The 25,895-nt window shown below is 37.4% G+C and overlaps 4 protein-coding genes across 4 annotated transcripts in view; 2 read left to right on the top strand and 2 right to left on the bottom strand.

Annotated features, from left to right (window-relative positions):
• The window catches only part of LOC113502341, a 45,864-nt gene extending 36,620 nt beyond the window's left edge, over positions 1–9,244 (top strand). Inside the window, exons 2-4 of the mRNA XM_026883880.1 lie at positions 1,473–1,531; positions 7,130–7,330; positions 7,655–9,244. Coding sequence (XP_026739681.1) covers positions 1,473–1,531; positions 7,130–7,330; positions 7,655–7,846 — 452 coding nt within the window. The 3' untranslated portion in view covers positions 7,847–9,244. The remainder of the gene's footprint in view (positions 1–1,472; positions 1,532–7,129; positions 7,331–7,654) is intronic.
• A 351-nt stretch (positions 9,245–9,595) lies between these two features.
• On the bottom strand, positions 9,596–16,404 carry LOC113502340 (maltase A1-like). The gene is made up of 12 exons (XM_026883879.1): positions 16,185–16,404; positions 15,832–16,000; positions 14,556–14,735; positions 13,671–13,834; positions 13,071–13,196; positions 12,716–12,836; positions 12,304–12,635; positions 11,776–11,883; positions 11,294–11,542; positions 10,797–10,894; positions 10,218–10,358; positions 9,596–9,839 (listed from the first exon to the last, which is right to left on the bottom strand). Exons 2-12 carry the CDS (start codon positions 15,974–15,976, stop codon positions 9,761–9,763), a joined length of 1,743 nt encoding a protein of 580 aa, XP_026739680.1. The 5' UTR covers positions 15,977–16,000; positions 16,185–16,404; the 3' UTR covers positions 9,596–9,760.
• A 387-nt stretch (positions 16,405–16,791) lies between these two features.
• LOC113502339 (DNA polymerase epsilon subunit 4) lies at positions 16,792–18,756 on the top strand. The gene is made up of 2 exons (XM_026883878.1): positions 16,792–17,929; positions 18,541–18,756. The coding sequence occupies exons 1-2, from the start codon at positions 17,615–17,617 to the stop codon at positions 18,682–18,684; spliced, it is 459 nt and encodes a 152-aa protein (XP_026739679.1). The 5' UTR covers positions 16,792–17,614; the 3' UTR covers positions 18,685–18,756.
• An 84-nt stretch (positions 18,757–18,840) lies between these two features.
• LOC113502337 (maltase A3-like) lies at positions 18,841–25,816 on the bottom strand. Its single transcript, XM_026883875.1, has 11 exons — positions 24,726–25,816; positions 24,262–24,441; positions 23,587–23,744; positions 22,923–23,048; positions 22,483–22,603; positions 21,649–21,974; positions 21,344–21,451; positions 20,768–21,016; positions 20,424–20,521; positions 19,735–19,878; positions 18,841–19,373 (listed from the first exon to the last, which is right to left on the bottom strand). Exons 1-11 carry the CDS (start codon positions 24,868–24,870, stop codon positions 19,241–19,243), a joined length of 1,788 nt encoding a protein of 595 aa, XP_026739676.1. The 5' UTR covers positions 24,871–25,816; the 3' UTR covers positions 18,841–19,240.
• Positions 25,817–25,895: the final 79 nt, after the last annotated feature.

The raw sequence follows: 25,895 nt of genomic DNA, 5'->3' as shown, positions 1-25,895 counted from the left end.
ACAACTACTGGTAGGCTAGTGTTATACAGGTTTCAGAACAAAAGCCAGGATGTTCGGCCATTCGCTGTTTACCGCGCGTATCCGGGCCGAGGGTGACTTGACGTATCATGTGTCCAGTGTTGCCACATTAAAAATACCGTTTGACATTATTGTAGTTTTATGTAATTGTTTTTGCAGCTCTTTGTTGGAACGCTACTTTGTGAAGGGTTAAGGGGCGTGACATAATATTGTATAATATTTAGGTAACTTTTTTATATGTGTAAGAAATGTTCACTTACTTTCTCTACGGACTATGAAAAAAATACTTATCTTCCATTGCGGCTTGCAAAGCTATTATTCTTTCACGAAGTCATAACCTTGTTATTATGGACTTATGGTCGTTACATGAAAATGTATATTACCTCCCATGGGAGGCATTTTGCAACAGACTAGTCTTAGCATCCATTCGTTATATCGCGCTTAATGATAATAGATAAGAACTTATTTCTAGCCATACTTAGTTAATTTGTTAGTAAAGAGCCTAATAACTTTCAAAACGAGGACTAACAGCTAAATCTGTCAGTCTAGCACCTTTGACACTGTGCGGTATGAAGTAATAATTAAGTTGCAAATTCTCAATTCCTAACTGGTTTGCTATGGCGCCCTACCATTGGTAAATAAATATCATGTCAAGACATAATTTAACATTTGTATAAAATTATATAAAAACTACACGATGGGTTCACATACAAATAGCGTAGCTTATATATTTGTAAAAGTAACATTATCAAAATCAGTCCAGTATTTACGGAGATTACCTCATGACGTCTCTTAATCATACTTATCTTTATAATACAGATTAATTTAGAAAGTCTAGAATTTAATTATGTTGCGTTTTTACTATCTTAATATACTCGTAACCAGTGTGACTTTGGTAGTGAATTCTATTGTTAGACAGCACAGAATCAAGTTTGTTACCTAACTTTGCTTGGCTCGGTAACCCGCGCAGTTTATAAAGCGTGTTCACATTGCTATTTGAAATATTACTATTTTGTTACACAATCGCCTATCTTGTATACAATAAAGTTACTACGAGAGCTACGTTGAATCTTGTTGCTAAGTAAAAGTTGCGTAATTTGAAATAATTGGAATTTTAACGCTTAGCTGTAACAGTGAGTCTCTCTGAAATGTCTATTTCTACGTATTTAGACTACATTACTTAACTCCAAATATATGTGGTTTAAATTATGATAAAATAAATTCAGGTTCACTCCTTATTCATTTTCATTTACCCATTAATATTTAGATCTATTAGTTAAAAAACTATCTCCTACATAAGACTTGACATGTTATCATGATATTTATTCTCGACACTAATTCCCTAATTACTTCACCAAACCACAGAGTTACCCGGTCTAAGAACTGTCTTTACCTTAGAACAAAGAGCCATAGAGTTGAACATTAGTTGCTAATTGTTTGTTTGTTTGTTTCAGTTGTGGTGGACGTGGATGATAGACCACTCTGCGTAGAAATCTGTGATACTGCTGGACAGGTGAGATAATATGTTTATATTGCTCATAGCTTTAAAGTACAAGGTTTCTTGGTAATATTGTTGTGGGAAACAGATGTTCCACAATGTGCAGTATAGAGCGATGGAAAGACAAATCTTTTGTTTGTATCGTCTTTATATATTGGCTCTATAATTAATCGATAAATTAATGGAATTAAAATCCTTCAAAAGCTGTTAATAAAAAGACTAAAGGCTCAAAATAATGCAATTTATGAAAAAAAAAATCTTATAACTTCATGATATACGTGGTAATATGATGGTAAGTTATTAATACCCTGAAGTAAAAACATTACAACATGCAAGGCTTTAAATAACTTATAATAAATACTCTTTACATTTTACACCACCCTGTTTCTGCCCCATTTTAAGTTAAGACACTTAAGACTTAAGACCTCTTTTCACTAAGAAGACCTACTGGAACAAGTTTTGCGTTTCGCTTGTGGATAGACACAGATCCAGCTTAGTTTACCATTGTCAATAAGATGTACAATTTATTATCATTTTGTGTTGTGAAGTTTGTTGGACCGTTCTTTTTGTCTCAGCTAGGGCACTTAGGAATCAGTGAAATGTATTAAGGGGTGTTGCCTCTTCATTTGGTATAAGTGCTACTTACTATACTATAGCCCATCCTACGAATATTACGAACGCGAAGGTATGTTAAGTTTCTATGTTGAATGTTTGTTAATCTTTCACGTAAAAACCACTGAACGGATCAAGACAAAACTTGGTACATAGATAGTTTATAACCTGGATTAACACTATGAGGGTGTTTATCCCGATTTTATGTTCCCGTGGGATTATTTTCTATTTTTTGTCTTGTTTCAATAAATTTTGGTATAATTATAATTTTCATGTTTTCAATCTTTCCCGTATTTTTGTGGTCACCACCACATTTCACAAACGACCACAACCAGTTTTCGAGTAGTAGTTATAAGTGAACTCATGCAACACGATGCATGCTCAGCATGTATTAAATTATCGCACTTTAAGAATTTGCATAGCAATGAGCCTGCTCACGCGAGAGTGTCCTGGAGCGTTAACTGTTGAACAGTTAATTATTACCTTAGGCTAAGTAAATCCGTGTTAAATACAATCCAATATTATTGCATTTTATCACGGTTTTAGACAATCGTGTTCGTTTAAACAACACGACCCTCACTAAACGAGAATGTCATTCGTATGTTACCTAAATCTTTTCTCTAAATCGAATATGGGTCAGAAGTATATGAAAATCGTTTATGGTAACTAGTTAGTTAGTTAGTTTTCCAAATTTCACTGCATATTTTAACCGCGTCTATCACTATTTGTTTCCTAATATCTTTCAACATTTGGACATACAAAGACGATTACTATCCGTCCTTGGTTTCCTTATCGCGTACGAGCGCCATGACATAATTTCAAACGATCACAAAATCAGCACTATCATTAGATTACCGGCTTACGATAATTTCACTGATCAGATTCGCAAACAACCTTTGTTTCATCGGTTAACACGAAACATAACAGAAAACGCATACAATATGGCAACGATCTCACGGTCTAACGTCACCTGGCAGAGCGGCGCCATATTGGAATTAACAAAAGGCGGCAAATATTAAAAAAAAAAATAGCACGTGCACTGATCTATAAGTTCTATACCCGTCGCCTACGCGGATTCTGTTTTTTTTTAATAAATCAACGTGCCTGTTTCCCACAGTTTCTCTACCTGTGCAGGGCAAGATGTGCAGCTTTGTGCTTGTGCGTAACAATAGCATGTGAAGGTGGTTTATCACCTGCCTCGCTTCATTCATGACGCGAAACACGGATGTGTATTGCGTAACGATGAATGTAGGAAACTGTTTATATTAACGACTCTAGTACTAACCTATTTACGTTCATGGTCTCTTTGTTAAACTTTTACATCCATGTAAGAATACGGCTGATTGTGTTTCTACGGCTAAGAGAGGTATGTAATAAATAACACTACCGTTGGAAGAGACAAAATACGTATTCCTTAAAAGTATTGAACTCTGCGAAAAATGTGATAATATTAAGCTGTTTTCACCTGTCCAGTTCTGCTACCAAATCTAACGTAAGGTCAGGTGACTCATCTGGTCGTCAGGTAATCAATTAACTTGATCAAATCAATTAAACAACATAGCGATATAAATATAACTCTTATATCTGTTCTAATTTTTAGAGAGCTGTATCGAAAGGATGAAAACGGAACCTGTGTTATTACTAAGGCACCACTCTCTATGTTTCTGTCCGTCCGTCAGAAGGCTGTATCTCATGAACGGAAGTGTAGTTGTTGAGTAGCATATTTGTAAGGGGGACCCTCAGTAATGCGAGTCCGTCGTAGTTTCTCTACAAAAACTCTATTATACAGAGACTGTCGAACTTTAAAATCCAAACCTGTTGGTACGAGCATGCAGCCCGAACACCAACATACATGCATTATTATATTCGGCATTGTACGAATATGTCTATTGTGTGTTGTGTGCAATGTTTGAATCTCGTTGACGATCCGTTCGGTTCTCACAATGGCTTTCATCGTCACGTCGTATGTTTCGCATGACAGAATACGAGTCTATTGAAAAACTTGATGAAGTACCCGTTTCGGTGAACCAACGTCATTTTATTTGCATGAAGTTACAGCTTTAAATTTACTGCCGGTATGCATGCGTACCTGTAGTTAGTCGAAATGTATAACTGCCGGGTACTGGCTACCGTTCGAAAGAAAGTTTAAAATTCGATGACTTAAAATCATAAGAAAGATTTTTTTTTTAACTTTCTATCTTGATTTATGATATTAGTAGATTAATACAATGCTACAACGCTATATTATGTCATAATAATGTAGAGATTACCGAAACATATTAGGAAGTGCAAAACACTTTGAATGCAGACAAAATACTTAACTTAAAGACGTTCCTAATTAGTTGTCTGTATTTACAGCTATACGTGATGAATGACAGAAAAAACATGAGACAGAATGTGGAATAGTAAAAAAACACAACAAACAGTAAAGAATTAAAAAAAACACTATTTTAGTACTTCAGCGTAAAGTTCATAAAAAAAAATATGATGTATTTTATAAGAAAATACGTAAATACTCTTTGGCCCATTCTCTAATTTATTCATTTAATGTATTCATTACATAATAGCGATTCTGTTTTGTTTGCAGTTGGAAATGCATCAAAGACTTTTATCGCTGTTTCAATTGCGGAAAGATTGTAGTATCTGATATGGACATTAAGTAGCTTGTATCTCATCACTTGTTGAATGTACTCATTAAGATATGAAACGTCTTTGTTATAAATATGAATATGTATTATGTAGAAATGATCTTAAATCAGTGCTTTAACTTAGATTTGAAGAAGTACCTTCTATAAACAAGCTTATATAGTGAAAACGATTCGTAATTTAAAATAGAGAGAAATGTGTTACCGGGCGTCACTTTCAGGGGCATAACGAGAAGATTTCTGTCTTTTCTAATATTATATTTTATGAATTAAGTTTTAATTAACAGTACCGAACATAATTCCTCTTTAACGCCCAATTTCGAAAGGGGATTTTCTCAATTCAGATTGTATGTTGCTTCAAATGATTGGCTATGCAATTCTTTTGTTTCGCTGGTTTCTAATTCGTTCGGAAAGGTCAATAGTCCTATGTACGTGGCAGTTTATTGATATGAAACTCCAATAGTCTATGAATTACAATGAAAGTGAAATGTACTCACGTTCGTCATTTTACTGAATGAGAAATTAGTGAAAGTCCTCAAGAGCATTCGGGAAAACGTAGGCATCTCGCTTTTATTTATTAGCTGTCATTAATTTTCATGTTTTAAAGTGTTTGTGATGTAATGACTGATAGCCCAGTGGTTGAGGTCACGACGCCAAAAAAGCTGAGTGCTTCGTGTCGCGAATTCGATCCTCTCGTAGGACAATCATTTTTGTGATCCACGAATGCTTGTTCTGAGGCTGGTTGTCATTGTGCACGTGATTTGTATGTTTGTGAAACGACCCGCGACACAAGGATTAATTACTTACGGCGTGAGTCCTTTAAAAAAAATGGTAGGTTTTGAGAGGAATATATTTCCGACACGTTGGTTAAACTTTGGCCTGTGCTCCTTCAGAATTTGGACAACAAGTGACTTTAACAAAGCCATTCAAAAACTCTTCCAAATGTGAGAGCTGTCGCAAAGTATGAAATGTCAGTGGCTGTCACAAGTCTAAGTATGGACCCGATATCAAAACCCCACAATCTTTTCAATCAATGTCCGATACAAAATCTGTATAAGGCGTCCTCTCGGACATGAATATTACACAACCCTTCGATAACCGACCAGAAATGGTTCGTCAATCGTTACTTACTGACAGACTTTCACTTATACATAGTGACTTAGCGTCCATACTCTAAACAAAATGTTTTTATCGCGTTTTGTTTACACGCTGCGTGAATTCACAAAATAGGTTGATACACTTTTGAATTTAGAATCATAAAAGTATGTCCAATAACGAATATCTATGTTAGTAAGCTTAAATAATAGTCAATATTTTGAATTTAAAAAGAGAAGTACAGAATGTAATGGCGCGTTTGGGTCACGTTTCATTTGAAAGCCGAATTTAAAAGTCGGTCGTTTGTGGTATGCATTTAATACTTTAAAACTGTACTTTAGACTTTGATACGAAGGGCTTTTAGCAAAACCAAAATAATAAAAAAGGTTTAAGTCATACACTGTGTGATTCGCTGATAAATTGTCTCTAATAGGATGTGAATACAGTGCCAACTGAATTAGAAAACAAGATGGTTTGTGTCAAGTAAACATTGATAAAGAACTCTTCGATGCATAAAATCGATGTATTTAATTGTTATCAAACGTAATTAGTCGGTCAGAGTAATTATGATGTACAGTTATTATCAAATGTGTTCGTTGAACTCGCTCGCAAGTCGCATGGCGCGCTGTCTCACCGTTATGCGTTATTTGAGAACTTCAGTCAGCCCTTTGTATGCTGCGCTTATAAATTGCTTTTTAATACGAAAAGTATCAGTTTGAAACTTTCGATGTATCATTTGTGTATAACCGACTGCATAATAAGTGGAAATAAATTATATTAAATTTTTTTAACAAGTGTTTAGTATTCTAAAGAGGTTGAGTGCTTTTACTTCCATATTTAGCTAAAATGCGTTATTTATGTAATGAGATAATAGGCCGATACCTTTTGTTAACACTTAAAGCACATCAGAAAACCCAATTAGTGATTGTAATGTTATGTTCGTTTTTTAATGTTCATAAGTAATCATAAGGGTTTTACCACCATTTCATACATCTGTCTCCTATTATATCTTGGTAATAACTGAATACGCTGTTACTCTTATAACTACTTCCATAGTACTTAACACCTACGGAAAGCCTTATTGCAGGCAAATCATTAAGACTCCACCTGAAGGGAATTTAATTTCAGACTTTTACTTACGTAGTAACTATTTAGTAATCTGTGCTTTTACTAAAACCCACCTACGTTCCTTCTTCGTCTTCAAGTGTCACGAATGAATAATCAGCAAAGACGTCATCTAACTTTACCATTATATTTCCAGGATTCGATGTCAGAGCTCCGTGAGCTGTGCTACCCTGGCACCGACGTGCTGATGCTGTGCTTCTCCGTGGTGCGACCCGAGACGTTCCGGTCGGTGGCGGAGCGGTGGACCAAAGCCGTGGCTAACGTCAACGCGCCGCTCATACTGGTTGGCACGCAGAGCGACCTCGCGCAGGACTCGAGGGTGCTGCAGACTTTAAAGGTATTAATTGATGACGTCATTGGTCATGGAATGTCTTTTTGGTTTTTGTTTATTACAAGTCTACCATGTACAGTTAGGAGGCCCTCTAGCCGTCGCATATTTTTAAATGAACGAGTGAAGTGATTTTAGACCTATTGTTTTTGCATTACGAGTTCCTCGCTTCTAGCAAATCATTTATGTTCTAGATAGTTTATTATGGATAATAATTTCATATCATAGTAAAATAAGCCAAATAAGGCTGTAAAGAAATACCCTACATTCAAAAAGTAATTCCTTTCTATTTATTACTAGCCTAAGCATAACCACGTTGTATTACATCTCCAGGGCCGCGGCGAGCACGTGGTCTCAGACGCCGAAGCAAGAGCATTAGCTACTAAAATCAACGCAGTCTACATAGAGACGTCGGCGAAGACAAGAAAACAGCTGAAAGACGCCTTCGACGCCGCCATCTTGGCCGGCCTACCAATCAGGCACGGAAAGAAAACATTCTGGAAGAAACTCTTTTGTCTAAGTTAAATTATATTAAATTTGGACTGTTATATTAAAGTCTATTGGAAAATGTTGTGTACAGTGTTGATTCGTTGCTTGAGAAGTGATATAGGATAGAAAACATGAAGTTTGGACCACTATGAAATTGTTATAGAAGTAAATTTGTTATAAATTATCAAACTTGTGTCTAATCTATGTTTAACGGTGTGTAAAAATACTATATGTCAATGTATTTTTATACCTATTTGCTATTCATCTTAGGCATCTTGGTTGACACACTCGCTCTTTTCATATGTCAATCGAAAAATACGATTGTAGCTTTTGGCCTTAAATTCTGCTGTTGTAGTTGAACTATTGATATTTATAATAGCAGCAGAACTTATTATTGTAAGCAAATTAATTCAGAGTGCCTTACAAAGCTGTTTATTCCCGACCAATGAGACAGGCCATTCAGAAAAGCCACTGAATCTACTTAAAAATAAATGACTACTTGGAAACAACGATGCTAGCAATAAACTACAAAATAAACTTTTAAAATTACGTATGAAAATAATATTTTTGGAACAACGACACTTCGTTGACTATTAGTACCACAGACTTGAGGAAAGGAGGTTTTTGTCACTAATCTTGAGCGACTATCAAAGAGAATATAGATTACTTTCTTTTTCTACGGATGTAGAAATCAATACGGCCTACTACGTATAAGATGTATTATGCAAGTTCTTGACTGCAACAATGCCTTTGTTGACTACAAGGCTTCGGTAAAACCTTGGCTTATACTGAAGTATCGATTCTAATGCTACGTGTATTTATAATTCATGGAGTTTAACGATGCAAACATACAATACAAAAGCATAGTTTTTTTTCGGAAGCAATGTTAAGATCTCTAAAACATGTTAGTCTCATAATAATTACAGTTTTACGTTCAAGTTGATTGAGAAATGGAATGTACTTAAACGATTTATTACGTTTATTTCATTACCTTCATGTAATTGACACAATTTTCTGTTATAATTGAACAAAAATATTCACATTTGTTTTTTTTTGCTAATTGTCATTTGTTCGTGACGTTCAGAATTTGTTTTCTTTTTTAATGACAGTCATTGAACTATTCAGCCATTGTTCTTTTTTATATGGCTTATCGCTGTTGGCTTTAATACACGGCTCTATGACAAAATTGACTAAAATGTTAATTTTAATATTGTAAATAAGTAATATGATGTGATGTAATACGAAACGGCAAGTCGGGGCGAGACGAATTCGAAAATATCTACATAAAATGTATAATGTACTAATTGTATGTACAGTAGAAATTAATTAATTGTAATACTATAATTGTAAGTGTTATAGGTGTATATATGGATCATTATTTTAATGTTGTTTTGATACTCAACACGAACTGATAATAATATTTTATTATAATGATGAGTGTGTTTTATTTATTTTTTCAATAGCCTTATTCTTTTTAATTGACAACTCGATAAAGGGACATTTTAACTGACTTTTAATGTACCATATGGTTACTATAAAGCCATATTAATAAATTAATTTATCTATGTAAATTTGTACGAAGCTGCGGCGATAACTATGTATATGAGGTATTTTAACAAAATTCAAAACTACACAAGTTGGGCCAAAATTTTTGGTTTTACGTTATATTGGTATATTAGTAACTCCTTCACGCTCAAACAATTAAACCATTTTCGATAGAATTTCGGATTGGAGGTAGCTAACACCTTGATTAATGAATAAGGCGGTGCCACATAAAAGCATCAATATTATTTACATATATTTATTTATATACAACTTTACTTTACCAGAAGTATATGCTTGGTAAACAAAGGTAATAAAAGGCAATAAAAAATGTAGATATAGGTCATTTGAATACTGGGAACTGTTCAAATGGGATGATTAAAAGCTGATTATGGCGACTGATGATGATTAGCAGCAAATTTGTGAGGACTTCAGGGCCAGAGCGCAGTGAGCTGGCATTTGGATGCTGTGCTTCTGAACTTGAGCTCTGAAAGAGAAAAATATGTCAATTAGGTAATTTAATTATAGTGAAACAATATAGACACGTCTTTTGTTTCTATTTTGATTTATAGCAGACATAGTTTGGTGGAATTTCAAAACTTCAAAACCGCACCAATATATAAGGGGACTTGGATTTTCCCCCAAATACGGAATATGTTTTTTTTCCAGGTATTTCCTACTAATTGAAAATTCTACACTACCTATACAAAGCTACATGTCTCTAATTTTTTGATGAATTTCGAAGCGACATAGCAAAAACTTTTTAAATTGGTATAATCTAATTTAAAAAAACTGTCAGTCCCCGGTTTTTTCCTTAACCTAACAAAGTTTTTTAGTTTAAACTCCATGAGTCTCCAATCGTTACCCTTTATCAAGCGAGCAGTTGACGCCTGAAGCTTCGACGGTGAGCTGTTGTGGGATGAGTCGCAGTGAGCTGAGGTTTACAGTTATCTCGCCGCCGGACAGGTTCATGATGCCCAGTACCGCGGACTGACCAGGCAGCAGCCTGGCGAGAGGAAACAATATGTAACAATATGCTACATAGATCTGAGATCTACCAACAACTCTTAGGGTAATACGGAGACAGGCGTCTTTCTTCCACCAAAGCAATAGTCTTTTAAAGATGGTGGTCGTGGCACCCCTTCATAGAAGTACTATAGTGAAGAAATTAGAATGCTTCCATTGTAAATAGAGGTGGCCCCAACACATTTTTTATCACGCAGACTGTCTCCTTTAACATTGTTGAACATAAATATCAAAGTGTGCGCCCAAAAGACACCTCAGATATTTCAGCGGCGGCAGGGCGCCGTTGACGATAAGCACCCACAGAATTTTATAGGCTGTATTTTGTCTACCTCCCCGTCCTGCAGCCCACAATCTTCGGGAAAAGCCTGTTCTTCCTGAAAATCTTTTTTAATTGTAGAATAATTGTAACAGAAATTACCTAGTAATAACCAAGACGGAGTCGCACAGAGCTCGCAGGTCCAGGTCACCGGCGCGCACCGCGGGCAGACGTTTCAACGCAACCATGTCCTTGTAGAACTGGAAGCATAACAAATAAAGGCAGTTAGAGATTACGATTACAGCAATTTGCATCTAACATGACTAACTAAACATACAATGACTATTTTTTTTTATTATGTTGGGGGAACCCTCATGGACACCCACTCCCTCGGGGGAGGAAATGGCTATTTACCTTTTTATTGACTAAACCTGAACCGTCGTCATCCGTGTTTTTGTGTCTGTGGCAATGCGTTGCAATCCTTCAAATGCATAAAATCACTACCTAATCTAAGTAAATCATTAGCTTCCGTTCGGATAGAAAGACAATCATGTGATCTACGGATGGTTGCTTCGAATCTGGGTGTCTTTGAGTGGGTGACAAAAATCCGTAGTCGTGTTTTATAGAAAAAACCTTGTACAAGACATAAAGATTCTGACCTTATAATGACTCTTGGGCGCAGCCACCTGAGCAGCTAGATTAACAGTGTGATAGTTGTCGGCGACGGGCAGCCAGGTGGTGTTGCCGCTGGTGAAGCCGGCGAGCGCGGTGCTGTCCCAGTGGTAGGGGGTGCGCGCGGGGTCGCGGGACACGCGCCAATAGTTCATGGGGTCGTCCGTGTTGCATGCCTGCGGGTCCTTAGTGTCCCTCCAGCTCACGTACCCGTCGGTCATGCCGATTTCTTCACCCTAAAGTGTGATGTAGTTTTAAGTACAGGAACTGATTTGGACTGATGAAAATTATTTTTGTTTTCTTTTTTTATCTGAAAGATGATGCCAGAGACATTTCAAACAATTCTACACCAACGTATTTAAATACCCTAGTCATGGCAAAGATTCAAATTAGTGAAATAAAAAGGCTTGTTAAATAGAATTCAAGATAACTATCGAGATAGCGATAGGCAATATATTGAATTGCTCACCTGGTATGTTATGGTCACTCCGGGGAGTATCATGGCTAACATGTTCATGGCGTCTATCCTGTTGATTCCGTACCGGGATGCCAGACGACTCTTATCGTGGTTTCCGTTCTGACAACATTTAGCACATATCTAAGCAAGTATTTAAAGCAGATGATAATGGTTTCGCTTCAAGACGTAAAGTATTACAACGTTTTTGAACCGTTTTAGAATGAAATTACCAAATGTGACACATTAATAAAAACAGTCAACTGCAATTGCCGAGTTGTTGAGGTTGTCACGTCAAACTTATTGCGCTAGACTCGTCTCCCAGGTTCATTCCCCGCGTAGCACAAGCATTTGTGTGATCCACAATTGCAGTGAGACCCCACACGAAGAAAAGATATAACTCGTTAGTGCGGTTGCAGTCTTTTTTTGTAAGTAAACTTCTATTAAAAAATATTAAAAAGGTATAAGTTTCGGACGAATTTGACCAATACCAAAGAAAGACAGTAAGTACCCAAATTCACCTATAAATAAATCCCAACCTACCACCCAGTTAGCGATCTTTCCAGTTGGCATAAACGTCATCCATTTATCAACCACCATCTTAATATCTCTCGCTGTCGAAGTATTCTTCAACTCTTCAAGATACGCAAAGTTCAATGGGATAGATCCGTTGATACTCTTGTTGCCATAGTAACGCATCATGTTTGGTAGCGTCGTGTAACCTTCGGTCATCATGATCTTTGATTCGTTGTGTTTGTCATTGTACTCGTCGAGGAGAGCCCTCCATTCGTAAATGACGTCATAAGTCTCGTTTTGGTCTCGCGTATAGATGTGGTTGAGATAATCGTAGTCGTCTGGAGTCGTGCCGGCAGTACCTGTAAAGTAGCAGCGAGTTTTTTAAAAGTCTATTCATCATTGTTTTAGGGCATCCAAATTTCGGCCATATCCTCCTTACCTGAGACCGGTTCATCCGGGTATACTTCACCGAACTTAGCGGGGTCTACTTCATACATCAAGTTTACAGCATCCACACGGAAACCAGAAACTCCTTTTTCCAGCCAGAAGCGAAGCACCTCCTGAAATACGTGGAACATATTTTTAGTCGATGGGTTTTTGCGTATTAATATATAATGTCGAGAGAAGAGTCTTCTCGCTTCATCTCTTTGAGCCCGGAGACGATGTTAAGAGAGAGTTAAAGATGAGAAAAGAAAAAAGCTGACAACATTTAGGTATGTGACTATTGGAGTCAATAATACATAGTTACATTAGTATTGTATCTGTAGTACTGTATCTGTTTAATGTAGGTATACCTTCATCTCTTCGCGTAATTTATCGCAGCGGTAGTTGAGGTCTGGCTGGCCAATCACAAACTGGTGCAGGTAGTACTGCTTCCGGACAGGGCTGTACTCCCACGCGCTCTTACGAAAAACGCTAACCTACAAATTATGTTCTTCATTGAAATGACGAAGAATAGTTTGTATTACAGGTGATGGTGTGTTTAGCTTCTGTCCCACAAATCACAATTTATCTTAAAATTCATATCTGCAAACACTGTATGGCCAAATAATAACTTTAATCCGTCAAACCATTACAACTTCAGGTTAAGCTAAGGAGCTTACTAAGGTTGTCTACAGGTTGTCAGAATTTCTAGCTTCTAACTACCAGTGACGAATTTCAAAGATGTATTTATAAATTACAGACCAATTAATTTAAGATTCCTTCCGAAACACATAGGAACTCTCTATGACATAGATGATCACCCATCCATGATCCGACCGTATCACCGTAGCTTAACCAGTGCGTTTGATACTTAGCCATATGAGTATAAAATTAATGTAACTTTTAAAAGTTAATACGTACGTAACTTTGAGAAAATTTTACTACTACTTTTACTGGCTTTCGGAACTTACCCAGTTACTAGGCGGTAACAGTTTCCTTGGATCCTCGGGGTCTGTTTTCCCATCAGCCCAGATATAGTAGTCGCTGTAGTTGGGGTCCTTCTGGGCAGACTTCACGAACCACTCGCTCTCATTACTCGTGTGGTTCGGCACGTAGTCCAGGATCACACGAATTCCTGAACACACCAAACATATAATTTTAAAACTATTTCTATTATTAGATATGATTTAGTATATGGTAATCATAATTAATGATATCAGTCTGTGAGAAGGATAGGAAATAAAAGACGACCTCAAGCAAAATGTAAAACAAAAGAAGGCATCATTCAAGTCAGCGTTATCAAAAACATTTACTAATGAGAGCCATTATTACTAAAATAGACAAGATCCTCCTATCATCATACAAAACGGTCTATCCTAGATAACTTTGGTATCAATTTGTCCTTGACTTTTCATGAAGATGACTAGTTTATATGTGATAACATTGTTATGTAGTTAAGTACTTATTATAAAAGGTTCGTTTTTCTATTGTTTAGCTTCTCGGCCAACACCGGAAGGCATTATGTTGTGACAATTTTATCGTCAACTGTAATCGCTGTTTGTTTATCTTGGTCTCAAGTCGCGTATTTGCAATTTGTTTAACCACTGTGTAATAGAATTCTGCTTGCTTGAATCCTATCGCCAGTTTAGGCAGAATACAATTGTTTCTTATAATATATAGCAATTATAGGATAGACCAGGCAGAATGTCTCATCTGTCATAATTAGTAAACAGAGATACAAAAATAATTGATTTATAAAAAACGACGAAACCAAGAATCTTAACTATATACAGAGGTTTGCATACTCACCACGTCAATTTTGTAATAATTATATGAAACTGTGACAAATGAATTACCTAATTGTTTGGCTTTAGACATGAGGGCATCGAAGTCGTCCATGGTCCCGTACTCCGGGGCTATCTTCCTGTAGTCAGTGATGTCGTAGCCGAAGTCATACATCGGGGAGAGGAAGATCGGAGACAGCCATATCGCATCCACACCCGTCTCTTTAAGATACGCCAGCTTCTGCGTTATACCTGGCAAAAATAAACATATTCTTTTGGATCCTACAAAGTAGCCTTTAAAATGGAAACATTTCAAAGTATTCGCAAAAATAACGATGAAGTCTGCTAACAATCTTGGCAGTTTTGGCAAAATCAGTTATTCAATTAAGCCAGTAATTAAATTGCAGTTGGAATCGTAATACTTACGGCATACTTCTTCGACAACGAAGAAAATAGAGTGTTATAGATATTAAAAATCAGACAAAGACGGTAAACAAGTGAGAAATATACCTCATTCTGTCACCACCTTCTGATGTAAAACCGTGACAGTTTCGCACAAGAGATACCGCTGTTCTGTCGTATATTACAATGGACACGGTTCCAGAAATCATAAGTCTCACCTTCAGAGATGGCGGTACAGATATTCATAATAATGTAACCGGCCCTTACCTCTCCATCACCTTACAGAAACAAACAACTGATAACGACTGTTAATGTCACAATATGCAATCACGTTGTAAATTGTATTTCAGTTTCAATTTCATTAAATTCAAGGATTCGTGTCCCAGTTGGTACAGTAATACTTAGCTGGTTCTATTGCATTGGTGTTTATTTATACCCAGATACTTCCAGTCGGCAACATTTTGCTTATTCAGTCTGCAAGACTGCAGATTGCAAGAGAACACTGCTTAATGAGTCTCCGAGTAGCAAAAGACACCATGTAAATCTCAAAGGCTGATCGACGCGTTACGTATATTTCATGAGCAGACAAAATGCTTGTGATTTCAACAAAAGTTCTATCATCTCTGTTTAATGTAATTTAGAAACCCTCAGGAATCCTTAGATTCTGTTTAAATTAAGGCACGATACGTTTATGGCACGAGAGTCTCATTTGTTTGGGACTGGTAAAGACAGGTTCCGTAACATTGGAGCAGTGACAAATGCCTGTTTTATAAACATTTGAAGCATACAGACCGATGTCGACACAAACATATTATACGGATAAGATCAGACCCACGATGATACGAGTAAAGTTACTCAACTTCTTATGAAATGGTATTCGAGTATTTTGGCGGTCATTGAGCCTACAGTTGACAGGAATAACTGTGGAAGATCGAAGCTTACTCACCGTTAAGATCTCCGATCCCATCCCCGTTGCTGTCCTTGAAGGAGCGCGGGTATATCTGGTAGACGACGGCCGACTCCCACCACACGTCCACGCTCACCACGGTCCCCACCAGAACGGCAACCACCAGTAACAACGCTGCCCGCATTTTGAATTAAACTGAGTTTACCGGCTGTGACATAAAACAGTACATGTTTATTATAACACAACGTAGTGAAGAAAATTACGTACCGAGACAAAATTTTCTCATAGCTTTCTATAAAAAAGGACTGACATCGTCTGAATATCTTAAGGAGTTTCAGGATCCAAAAAATTGTAAGTAAATTTTGCAGTGTTTCATAATTTCCATCAATTACCTGCTACATAAAAGTATGTAGTCGAATTCAGAGCACAACAAATATGCAATCTAACTGTTCTTTTGGCTCAAAATTACTGTGACCATATTAAACGAAAAAAAACACCAAACGCGCTTTCGGATCGAGATTATTCAGCGTAATGCACTCACGAATCTTGTTCCCAATTACTTTATACCCAGCGTACTTATGCTTATACAACTGGCAGTACTACGAGTAATCGCGTGCGTCTGCGACAGTTCCTTATAAAGCGCTAATGCAAATATTTTGTGAATCAGATCAAAATATTTGGCTGAACACTATACTTGTCTTTTCGTTTGTTTCCATTGCTGTAAAAATATTATGTGGATCGTCGACTTCCGTTACATTTGTTTTACATTAAGGCAGCGATTGTGTAATAAAGTTAAGAGTGAGTTTTGGTGTAAATGTGATTCAAAAAAATCGGCATAATGTTACTGAACAGAGGTTGAACAGAGGAAGTCATAAGATCCTCCTTTTTTGGACTCGGATGGAACGTCATCGTCTACATTCATCATCGGCCTAGCCTTTTCCCAACTATGTTGGAGTCGGCTTCCCGTCTAACCGGTTTTAGTTAAGTACCAGTGTTTTACAAGGAGCGGCTGCCTATCTGACCTCCTTAACCCAGTTACCTAGGCAACACGATGCCCCTTTTTTAGACTGTGGTCAGCCTTTCAAGCTTCTGACTACTTGTCAGTTGTCGGAACTCAGAAAAAGTATACCTGCTGGATGCGGAAGTCGGAGCACCGGGTGTTGTAGACAGTTGTAGTGCACACTTCACGGAAGTCTTTGGCGACAATGGGCAGGGCCGGATCTAGGGGCCCAGGGGCCCCGAGGCAACAAGGGACTGGGGGCCCCTTTGGTTCAAGTTAGTGCTGTAGTGCTGTAGTTCAAGTGGTAGGCCCCTGGGGCCCCCTGGTCATAGTGGGCCCCTAGGTACTGGCCTAAAGTGCCTTATGGATAATACGGCACTGACAATGGGCCGAGTTGATTGATCAAGAGAATAAGCTAAATAAGTTTATAAAACCCAGTTATAGTTTATAGTCAAAAGGTAGGTTTAAAATCTTGATGTTTATCAGAAATATCGAGACCAACAAAACAAACATACGTATAAATGCGTTCTCTTAGTTTCAGAGATTTTAAGCCATGAAATATGTTTTTTTTTTAAACGACTCCCACTGTTTTTTTTACAATTGATTTTGAGTACTGTACTATTAAAAGCGTGGTAAAATGTTTGAGAATTTTATTGAAATATTTTCTAATACATCTTTTCACAATTTCTGAACTCACAAAAACTGTCACCGACAACTGTCAATGTCAAAATTGCGAAATAAAAATAAACAGCCCGCCAAATACTCAATACTTTATTTAAGAGCTTCTATTATAAAAAGAAAAAATAATAAATTTACACAAATATGGCAGACGATGAGCATTACGACGACGTAGACATATCAGACATAATCGACGATACAGACCACTACCTTGAGGCGGACCACCAGTTAACAGAAATTACGGAAACTGACTCAGATATTTTGAACACTATCACTGATTCTGAGGTGTTGAATTCTGAAGAGCCGGCCGTTGACGAGAAGAAGCCGCAGCCGCAGAGTAAGAGCGAGGTGGTGCGCTCCACGCGGCTGCCAATAGCAAGGATCAAGAATATCATGAAGATGGATCCTGACGTGAGCGTCGTGTCTGGAGATGCCGTTTTCTTGGTTACCAAAGCAACGGTGAGTGTTCTACGATTTTTTTTGCAGAAAAGAATTACATTGCATTGATGCACCGGTTATTAAGCGGCCATGTCTAATAACTACATTATTGTCTTTAAATCAATATAAACCTGTTGGTAAGACAGTTACATCAAAAATGTATGCAGACTGTTGATTAGTAGATATTTCCTTTATTTGGCCCTTCTGCAAGAGCCATAAACTTTGTTTAAACTAACTGTGGTTTTCTTATACTACTATATATACCACATAGTTAAGTTGGTCTACTTACTGGTTTATAGGAGGCTGGTTATTTTAAAATGTTGTCGGATCTACTAACCCCAAGTATGGTGGCCACAAACCTTACTTCATCATCATGACAGTTCACTGCTAGGCATAGGCCTCTCCCATTGCATGCCACTAAGCTGGATCTTGAGCCTTCTCCCATCCCTGTCTACTGCCTTATGAATATAATCGCCCCACCTGGCTACAGTATCATTGTACACTAAGTGATGGTAACATTTTTTTGTGATGATCGTAAAAAAATACACCTAAAAAAAGAATAACTCCTTTTCACAAATATTTTTTGCCACATAAAAAAAATAAATAAATGCTAATACAGATTTCCTTTGCAGGAATTATTCTTAGAAACAATAGCAAAGGAAACCTACGCCTACACATCAAGTAATAAAAGAAAAATAATAGCTAAGAAAGACTTGGATCTGATCATCAACAAAGTTGACTGTTTGTGCTTCTTAGAAGGGGCTATGGATTTTTAATATGTTATTTTAATGTAAATAGTAAAGTAAGCATGTGGATATAAATTTTGTTAAATCACTTCTTAATTAAATTGATTGCATTTCTTAGTTTTTGTTTCACCATTCATCCTAGTGTTTGTAAGGAAGCCATGTGTGAGACATCCTATGACTCACACACAAGTTAGGCACAAGAAGTCCCTGGGTATTTCACCATTTCACCCAAAAAGGAAAGGATTAGGTTCAAAGAAAAGAGGTTTTATAAACAAATAATTTTTATGTAGATATTTTTATTTAATTAATAAAAATAGGCATGGTTTTTTATCTAACAATAAATAAGTATCACAACTTTTTACACTGTTGACTGTTTCCTTCTTTCTTCACAGTTAACAAACTAATTAAAAAAAATACAAGTGCTATAAATGATTCTTGAAAACAATGGAATAAAAGTACTTTTTTGATAACATCTACTAAGATTATGACACTCTTATAATGAAATTACTTTGCAAGCAAATGGACAACCAACTACAACAAATTACAAATATTACAATTAAATATTATTTATATTCTTCCTCAACATTTATGCTAGGTTTACGTATAAGAAGTAAATTGCGAAGTACACTGTGAAACTGTAGATCAGCCTCTGGCCAGCGTTCTGCAGCACCATCGCACAGTACCCTGACAATCTAATATCACTCTTTGCTGTTTTGTCCCTGTAAAAAATTAAATAAATTACAGTAGTAGAAATACATGCACATAGATAAGAAAAGATTTCCGTCAGGAAGGCAATGGATAATTATTTCTCTTTTTCCCGCAAACATAAATTGATCAAATAACGGTGAATGGAACTCACGACAACGTCATTTAATCGCAGTCGTTACGTTATAGCCTTAACCCTAAAACAGTTATTTCTGTCTATTTTGATTGGTCAAATGAAGGCAAATCTAATATCTTTACTCTTAAAAGGTTTTTACTTCTTATACCCAGTCTTCATTCCTTATCGTGTGTTGTATAAGAAAAAAATAAATTAACAATATTCCCATGAATAAAAAAAATCGAAATCTCCTATCTTACCCTTTAGAAACAATGCAGTCGACTCCAGAAGCGACAACGGTGAGCTCTTTTGTGACCCCAGACATTTGCGTGATGTCCACTTGGTACGAGAGACCTGACAAGTTGATTATACCTATGATGCCTTCTTTTTGGTTAGAAGTCAGTCTGAAACAAGAATATTAAATTATAACGAGTCTTGTTGAAGTCTGGTCTCCGGTCTACTAGGGCAGTCCTTCTCTGTGTATTAATATACACGGTGATTTTTTAGTCGTCTTACAAAAGGAGCCCAGTTCATGTATCCGACGTAAAATACCCCTAGGCGCGATTATTTATTACGAATTATAATTACGAAGAAAAATTAAACAAGAGAAATCCGAAAATACTCTTAAAAATGATAAAAACGCCGCCGCCCGCGCCCCTCACCATTGTTACAAGGCTCGGACCGCGCTCGCAACAGAGCTGTGTTTCTGAAAAACTACGAATTGCATCATAATATTGAATAGAAATAGCATTTTAAATTTATTCAAATCTCATAAATACCAATTTTTTATCATGAACTTGTTCTAGTCATTGGATTCATGAACTGGGCTGCTTTTGTAAGACGACTAAAAAATCACGGTTTATAATGTTTTGGTCATATTATTCCTATGGAAATTTTAATGACGGAGCAATTTCATTTTTTTTTTGTAAGAGAGTAAATAAATCAGTACCTGGTAACTATAAATACATTGCTTCCAAGCACATGTGTTTCCAACTTCCCGGATTTGAGAGCAGGCCCATGCTTCAAGGCGACCATATCTTTGTAGAACTGGAACAAACATTAATTATTCTGTTGAAAAAACTGTAACTTTTTAAACGTTGTTAATCACGACATAATTATACTTTGAAAGCCGACCCTGCCGGCGTCAGATATAGATAGACGGTCGACATAGAATCTCTCTACTGTATGTGTAATCTCTACTGTCATTTGCGACCCGCATCAAGGTGCCTTCAAATCTAGTCATACCATCAAGCTAATGCGAAAAAAGGGTAGATTATCGATGGAATAGCTTACATTATAGTGGCTCTTGTACATGGCTCTCTGGACGGCCACATTAACCGTCCTGTAGTTGCTGGCGACGGGCAGCCAGGTGCTGCTGCCGTTGCTGAAGCCGGCGAAAACAGAGTCGTCCCAGTGGAAGGGCGAGCGCGCGGGGTCGCGCGACACGCGCCAGTACTGCAGCGGGTCCTCCGTGTTGCACGCCTGCGGGTCCAGCGTCGACGCCCACGGGATCATGTCGTCTGTCATGCCTAACTCTTCTCCCTGTCAACATATACGGATATGTTCTATTCTAGTTCTATGGAGTCCTAAAGCTCCTACAATGACGGTGGTGTCGGAGCTTTAGGACTTTTTACCTGAGTACGCAGGTAAGGGGGGAGGGGAGAGATGTTTTCTATTAGGCTCGTTAGTCCCAATCGTAAGACGGATGGTTTCCGGCATATTAGATTTCAATTAGTCAGAACTGTAAAAACCGGAATATGGTTTGTTTCCACCATGGCACTGTTATTAGTATTAGGGTATTTAAATTTAACGTATTTTTGTAGGGATTTTTTAATTCTAGTAAAATTAATCAGAATAAAGCCTAGGTACCTGGTATGTGAACGAGAGTCCAGGCAGGATGAGCGCCAGCATATTCATGGCGTCGACTCTCTTTTCGCCGTATCTCGTGGCCATACGCTTCTGATCGTGGTTTCCATTCTGTCAAAAACGAACTTAAATTTTTATAAGCTGCAACTATGATATTCACACTTAAAGAAAATATTCAATCTTATCAATATCGCAAAGATCCAGGGTCACAAGAATCTAATTTCCAATTTTTTTTTAATAATAAGTTAAAACAACACTCATAGCATAAAATAATAGTGTATCATCATATCAAAGTACCACCAACTTACCACCCAGTTAGCCACCTTCCCAGCTGGCATATTAGTCATCCAAGCATCGATCGCGCTCTTCAGTCCATTGGCGTCAGAAGTGCTGTTGATACTCTCCAAGTAAACAAAGTTGAATGGTACGGAGCCGGTGCGCGTCGCGTTGCCATAGTAACGCATCATCATCGGCAGGCTGGTGTAGGCCTCGGTCACCATTAGTTTGTTCTCGTTGTGCTGTGTCGTGTACTCGTCGAGAAGAGCTCTCCAATCGAATATCACGTTGTAAGTCTCGTCTAAGTCTTTAGTGTATGTGTGGTTTACGGAATCGTATTCGTCGGTCGCTACTGAGCCTAGAATTAAAAGCGATAACTTGAAATTGTTGTGTTAAGATTAACTTAAAAGCTTGTATTTACTTGCTTTGACTACCTACTACTTACGAGTATTTAGTTCTTCACTTAATATATACAGCTAAAGAGTTTTTTTGCGCTAATCTCAGGAACTACTGGTTCAAATTGAAAAAATCTTTTTGTGTCAATAGATCATTCATCGAGGAAGGTTTTAGGCTTTAAACCATCACGCTGAGACTAATAGGAGCGGAGATACAATGGAAAATGTGGGAAAAAACAGGGTAGATATAAATCATAACTTATATCTTCTAACCACGCGGGCGAAGTCGCGGGCAACAGCTAGTTAGAGATATAGGTAAATACTAAAGTGAGTGCCTGTCTGTCATGCTTTCATGGAAAAACCGCTGGACCGATTCAGATGAAACTTCAAACGCTTGATGTAAATAACATTTATGTTGCGTTCCATCAGAGCCGTCAGCAATGCTTAGTGACTAGTGATAAAATCACTTACCAATAGGTGCTTCGTTAGGGTATTTTCCGCCGAACTTGGCCGGATCTACTTCGTAAATGAAGTTGACAGCGTCCATACGGAACCCAGACACTCCTTTTTTCAGCCAGAAATGAAGCACATCCTAGAATTATAATATAAAAATAATATTCCACAACTTTCACACAAGGCCATCTAGTCTTAAACCAAAGCTTGAGTTACGAATACAAGACGACTGATAAACATACTTCAAAATACATATATAATATAGAAAAATTGCAGCCAGACACAGAACAAATTATCGTGCTCGTCACACAAACACTTGTACTGGGTGGGAATCGAACCCACGACCTCAGTTAAAGCAGTCAATGCTACTAACCACTCGACCAACTGTTCAGCCCTAACTTTTAGAATGAACATTCACGATCGGACAATTTCTTTGTCTGTGATAGTGAGTGGTTTACCTTCATTTCCTGTCGCACATCAGCGTTTCGGTAGTTGAGGTCGGGCTGGCCTATCGCGAACTGGTGCAAGTAGTACTGCAATCTGGTTGGATGCCACTCCCACGCACTCTTACGGAAAACACTGACCTGGAAATTATTTTGTAAGTTTCATATCTAAAGTTTACTAGCTGTTAAAACAAACGCTGTTTTGCTATGAGAAATAGATGCCCGATTCTCCGAGCTACCGAATTTGTACACAAAATTTCATTAAAATCGGTCGAGCCGTGAATTTTGTATAATGTATAATGACTAGCCGTCCCAGCAAACGATGCTTTGCCACATTGCAGAAAAAAATCATTCCTTTTTCATTCGTTTATTTTTTATTATTATAAATAAAAAAAAAACTATATACCCACGTTTTAAATGTCACTAAATTATTTTTTTTATTAAAATCGGTACATCCGTTTTTATAGTTCTAAATTGCATTCTCATCAGGTTTGAAGCTACTCTGATAATTTCAGCCAGCTAGCTTGTTGGGAAGTACCTCAAAATTGAGTTACAAAAATCCAATCGGAACGACAAACAAAGACACATACAAACAAACAAAAATAGATGGCCTGTGCCCAGTTATACAGGCCGGTAGTATATGTCAGATTATAACTATGTATATTATTAAGCAGTTTACCCAATTATTTGGTGGTGACCTGGCGCCTGTGGAGTCTACAGTCCCATTCGCCCAGATATAGTAATCCTTGTATTTACTCTCCGACAGCGCTGACCTCTGGAACCAGTCGCTCTCCGGACTCGTGTGGTTCGGCACGTAGTCCAATATCACACGGATACCTGGGAAACAATGGTCAGTAAAAAAGTATTTATGGTAACTACAACTTTGACTGCACCGAGTGGTTGAGGTCACCACGTCAAAACCACTGTGCGCGTCGTGTCGTGGTTTCGATTCCGCGAAGGACAAGCATTTGTCTGATCTACAATGCTTGTTCTGACTGGGTGTCTTAATTTCTTATCATTTGTATATTGGTGATTAAATTCCTGTGTGCGGGAGTCGTATAAAATAGAAACTTTATGACTTATCTTATTTTAATTAATCAATTTTTCTCGTAGGTCTTTCTGAAACTCTTGCATCGATTCAACCAATGTTATGAAAAGAATAAGTTCATTTAGTCCTTCATTTCTAATACAAAATTGATTAAGATAAAGAGTTCCTAAGGGGTGACGTAGCAGAAATAGTAGCAAGGAGTGACGTCACGAAAAATTTCCATTCAATGACTCACTTCTTTATCACAGACATTAAAGGAATTTATACCGCAAAGGCATTGTCAGCAATGAAGTCCTTAAAACTCACCAATTCTCTTAGCTTCAGCCATAAGAGCATCGAAGTCTGCCATCGTGCCGTATTCGGAGGATATTTCTTTGTAGTCAGTGATGTCGTAGCCAAAGTCACGCATAGGCGACTTAAATATAGGTGACAACCAGATAGCATCGACACCTAAGTCTTTCAAGTACGGGAGCTTTTCCTTAATCCCTGTTGGAGATGTTTTTAAAACAATTAATCGGTTATGAGCATTGCCCAAAAATATAGGTATTTTATGTTTTATTTGGTCAGCGTGAACGCTGTCAGACTATGAAGTATTACCTCCTGAATTTTAAAGTCGTTTATTTTATGTATTTTTTCTAAAACACTTAATAAAGAAATGTGACGACAAATATGTACAAACCGTGAACGTAAAGTCGTTATTTTTTTTATTATATTTTTAATATAATCATTATTAACATACTGTCTTTAGTTGTTCGTTGTTCATTACTCACCGTTGAGGTCTCCTACCCCATCCCCGTTGCTGTCCTTGAAGGAGCGAGGGTATATCTGGTAGACGACGGCCGACTCCCACCACACGTCCACGCTCACCACGGTCCCCACCAGAACGGTAACCACCAGTAACAACGCTGCCCGCATTTTGAGCTACGCCAAAACCATTTTAAGTATGAAAACTGCTTCTAAATTATGAAACTGGGTGCAATACAATTCTATACCTATATTAACACATGATATTATATGATTTTAGTTAAAAATAAAATCACGTGCTCGGGTCTTACTGAAAATCAAAATAATATATTTTTATAGTAACTATTTAGACTAATTTCGGACGCAACCGGAGTCCTTAATCATGAAGGGGTCGCGAGCCGATGTTCGGGTGATGAAGAAACTGTTATATGCCCACAAAAGTGCTTGGGTACAAAATTGTATATTCCAAATCTTCCCTGATTGTTTCTCTCTTCACAAGCAGAATTTTGGACGCGGCTGGTTCATTTTGGCTTTATATTTCACAATTTCCACTTATAAAATCACTATAAATGCTCACTAACCTGCAATCACTGTAGCACCGTGAATATAGAGTGCTGGCATTGTGGGGTTCTTTTATGCAGTACATATCAAGTGTTTATGATCCACTCGAAATTCTGCCTTCATTATGATAACGTATCATGATTTCCCTCCCTATTATAAACATCACAAGTGTCAAGGTTTGATTTGAATTTCTTTTGTATGTTCGAAGGCTCTTTGGGTTGCTTTGCAAGACTTTTTGGCCTGGTTTAGTGTGATGCAAAGTTAAGTGGCCAAGCTAGGATAAGCAGTCCTGTTTCCTAAAGTTAATGAGTTAGCCTTGGCTTTAAAGGCAAGCTATGGTCTAGATTTGCAGATTTGCCACAGTATGCTATACTCCCTTTTATATGTACAGGTATAACTTAAAGTGTATGTAGTGTTGCTGTAATGCATGTTTATGTCATATACATATGATTTGACTGAATAAACAAATAAATCCTGCTCCGGAGCCAAGCTTAGTATGCCGTAAGTGATACCGTAACTCAAGCATAACAAGGAACCAGAAAGTCCGATAAATCCACATGCTTGTGTCTAAGTTATAAAGGTTTTAAACATAAAGTTAGGACTTAAGTTTAGGTGTTTCAAAATAAACATCACAT

This window comes from Trichoplusia ni, chromosome 17 (assembly GCF_003590095.1).
Source record: "Trichoplusia ni isolate ovarian cell line Hi5 chromosome 17, tn1, whole genome shotgun sequence".
Classification (NCBI taxonomy): domain Eukaryota; kingdom Metazoa; phylum Arthropoda; class Insecta; order Lepidoptera; family Noctuidae; genus Trichoplusia; species Trichoplusia ni.
This window is presented reverse-complemented; position numbering and strand designations above follow the sequence as displayed.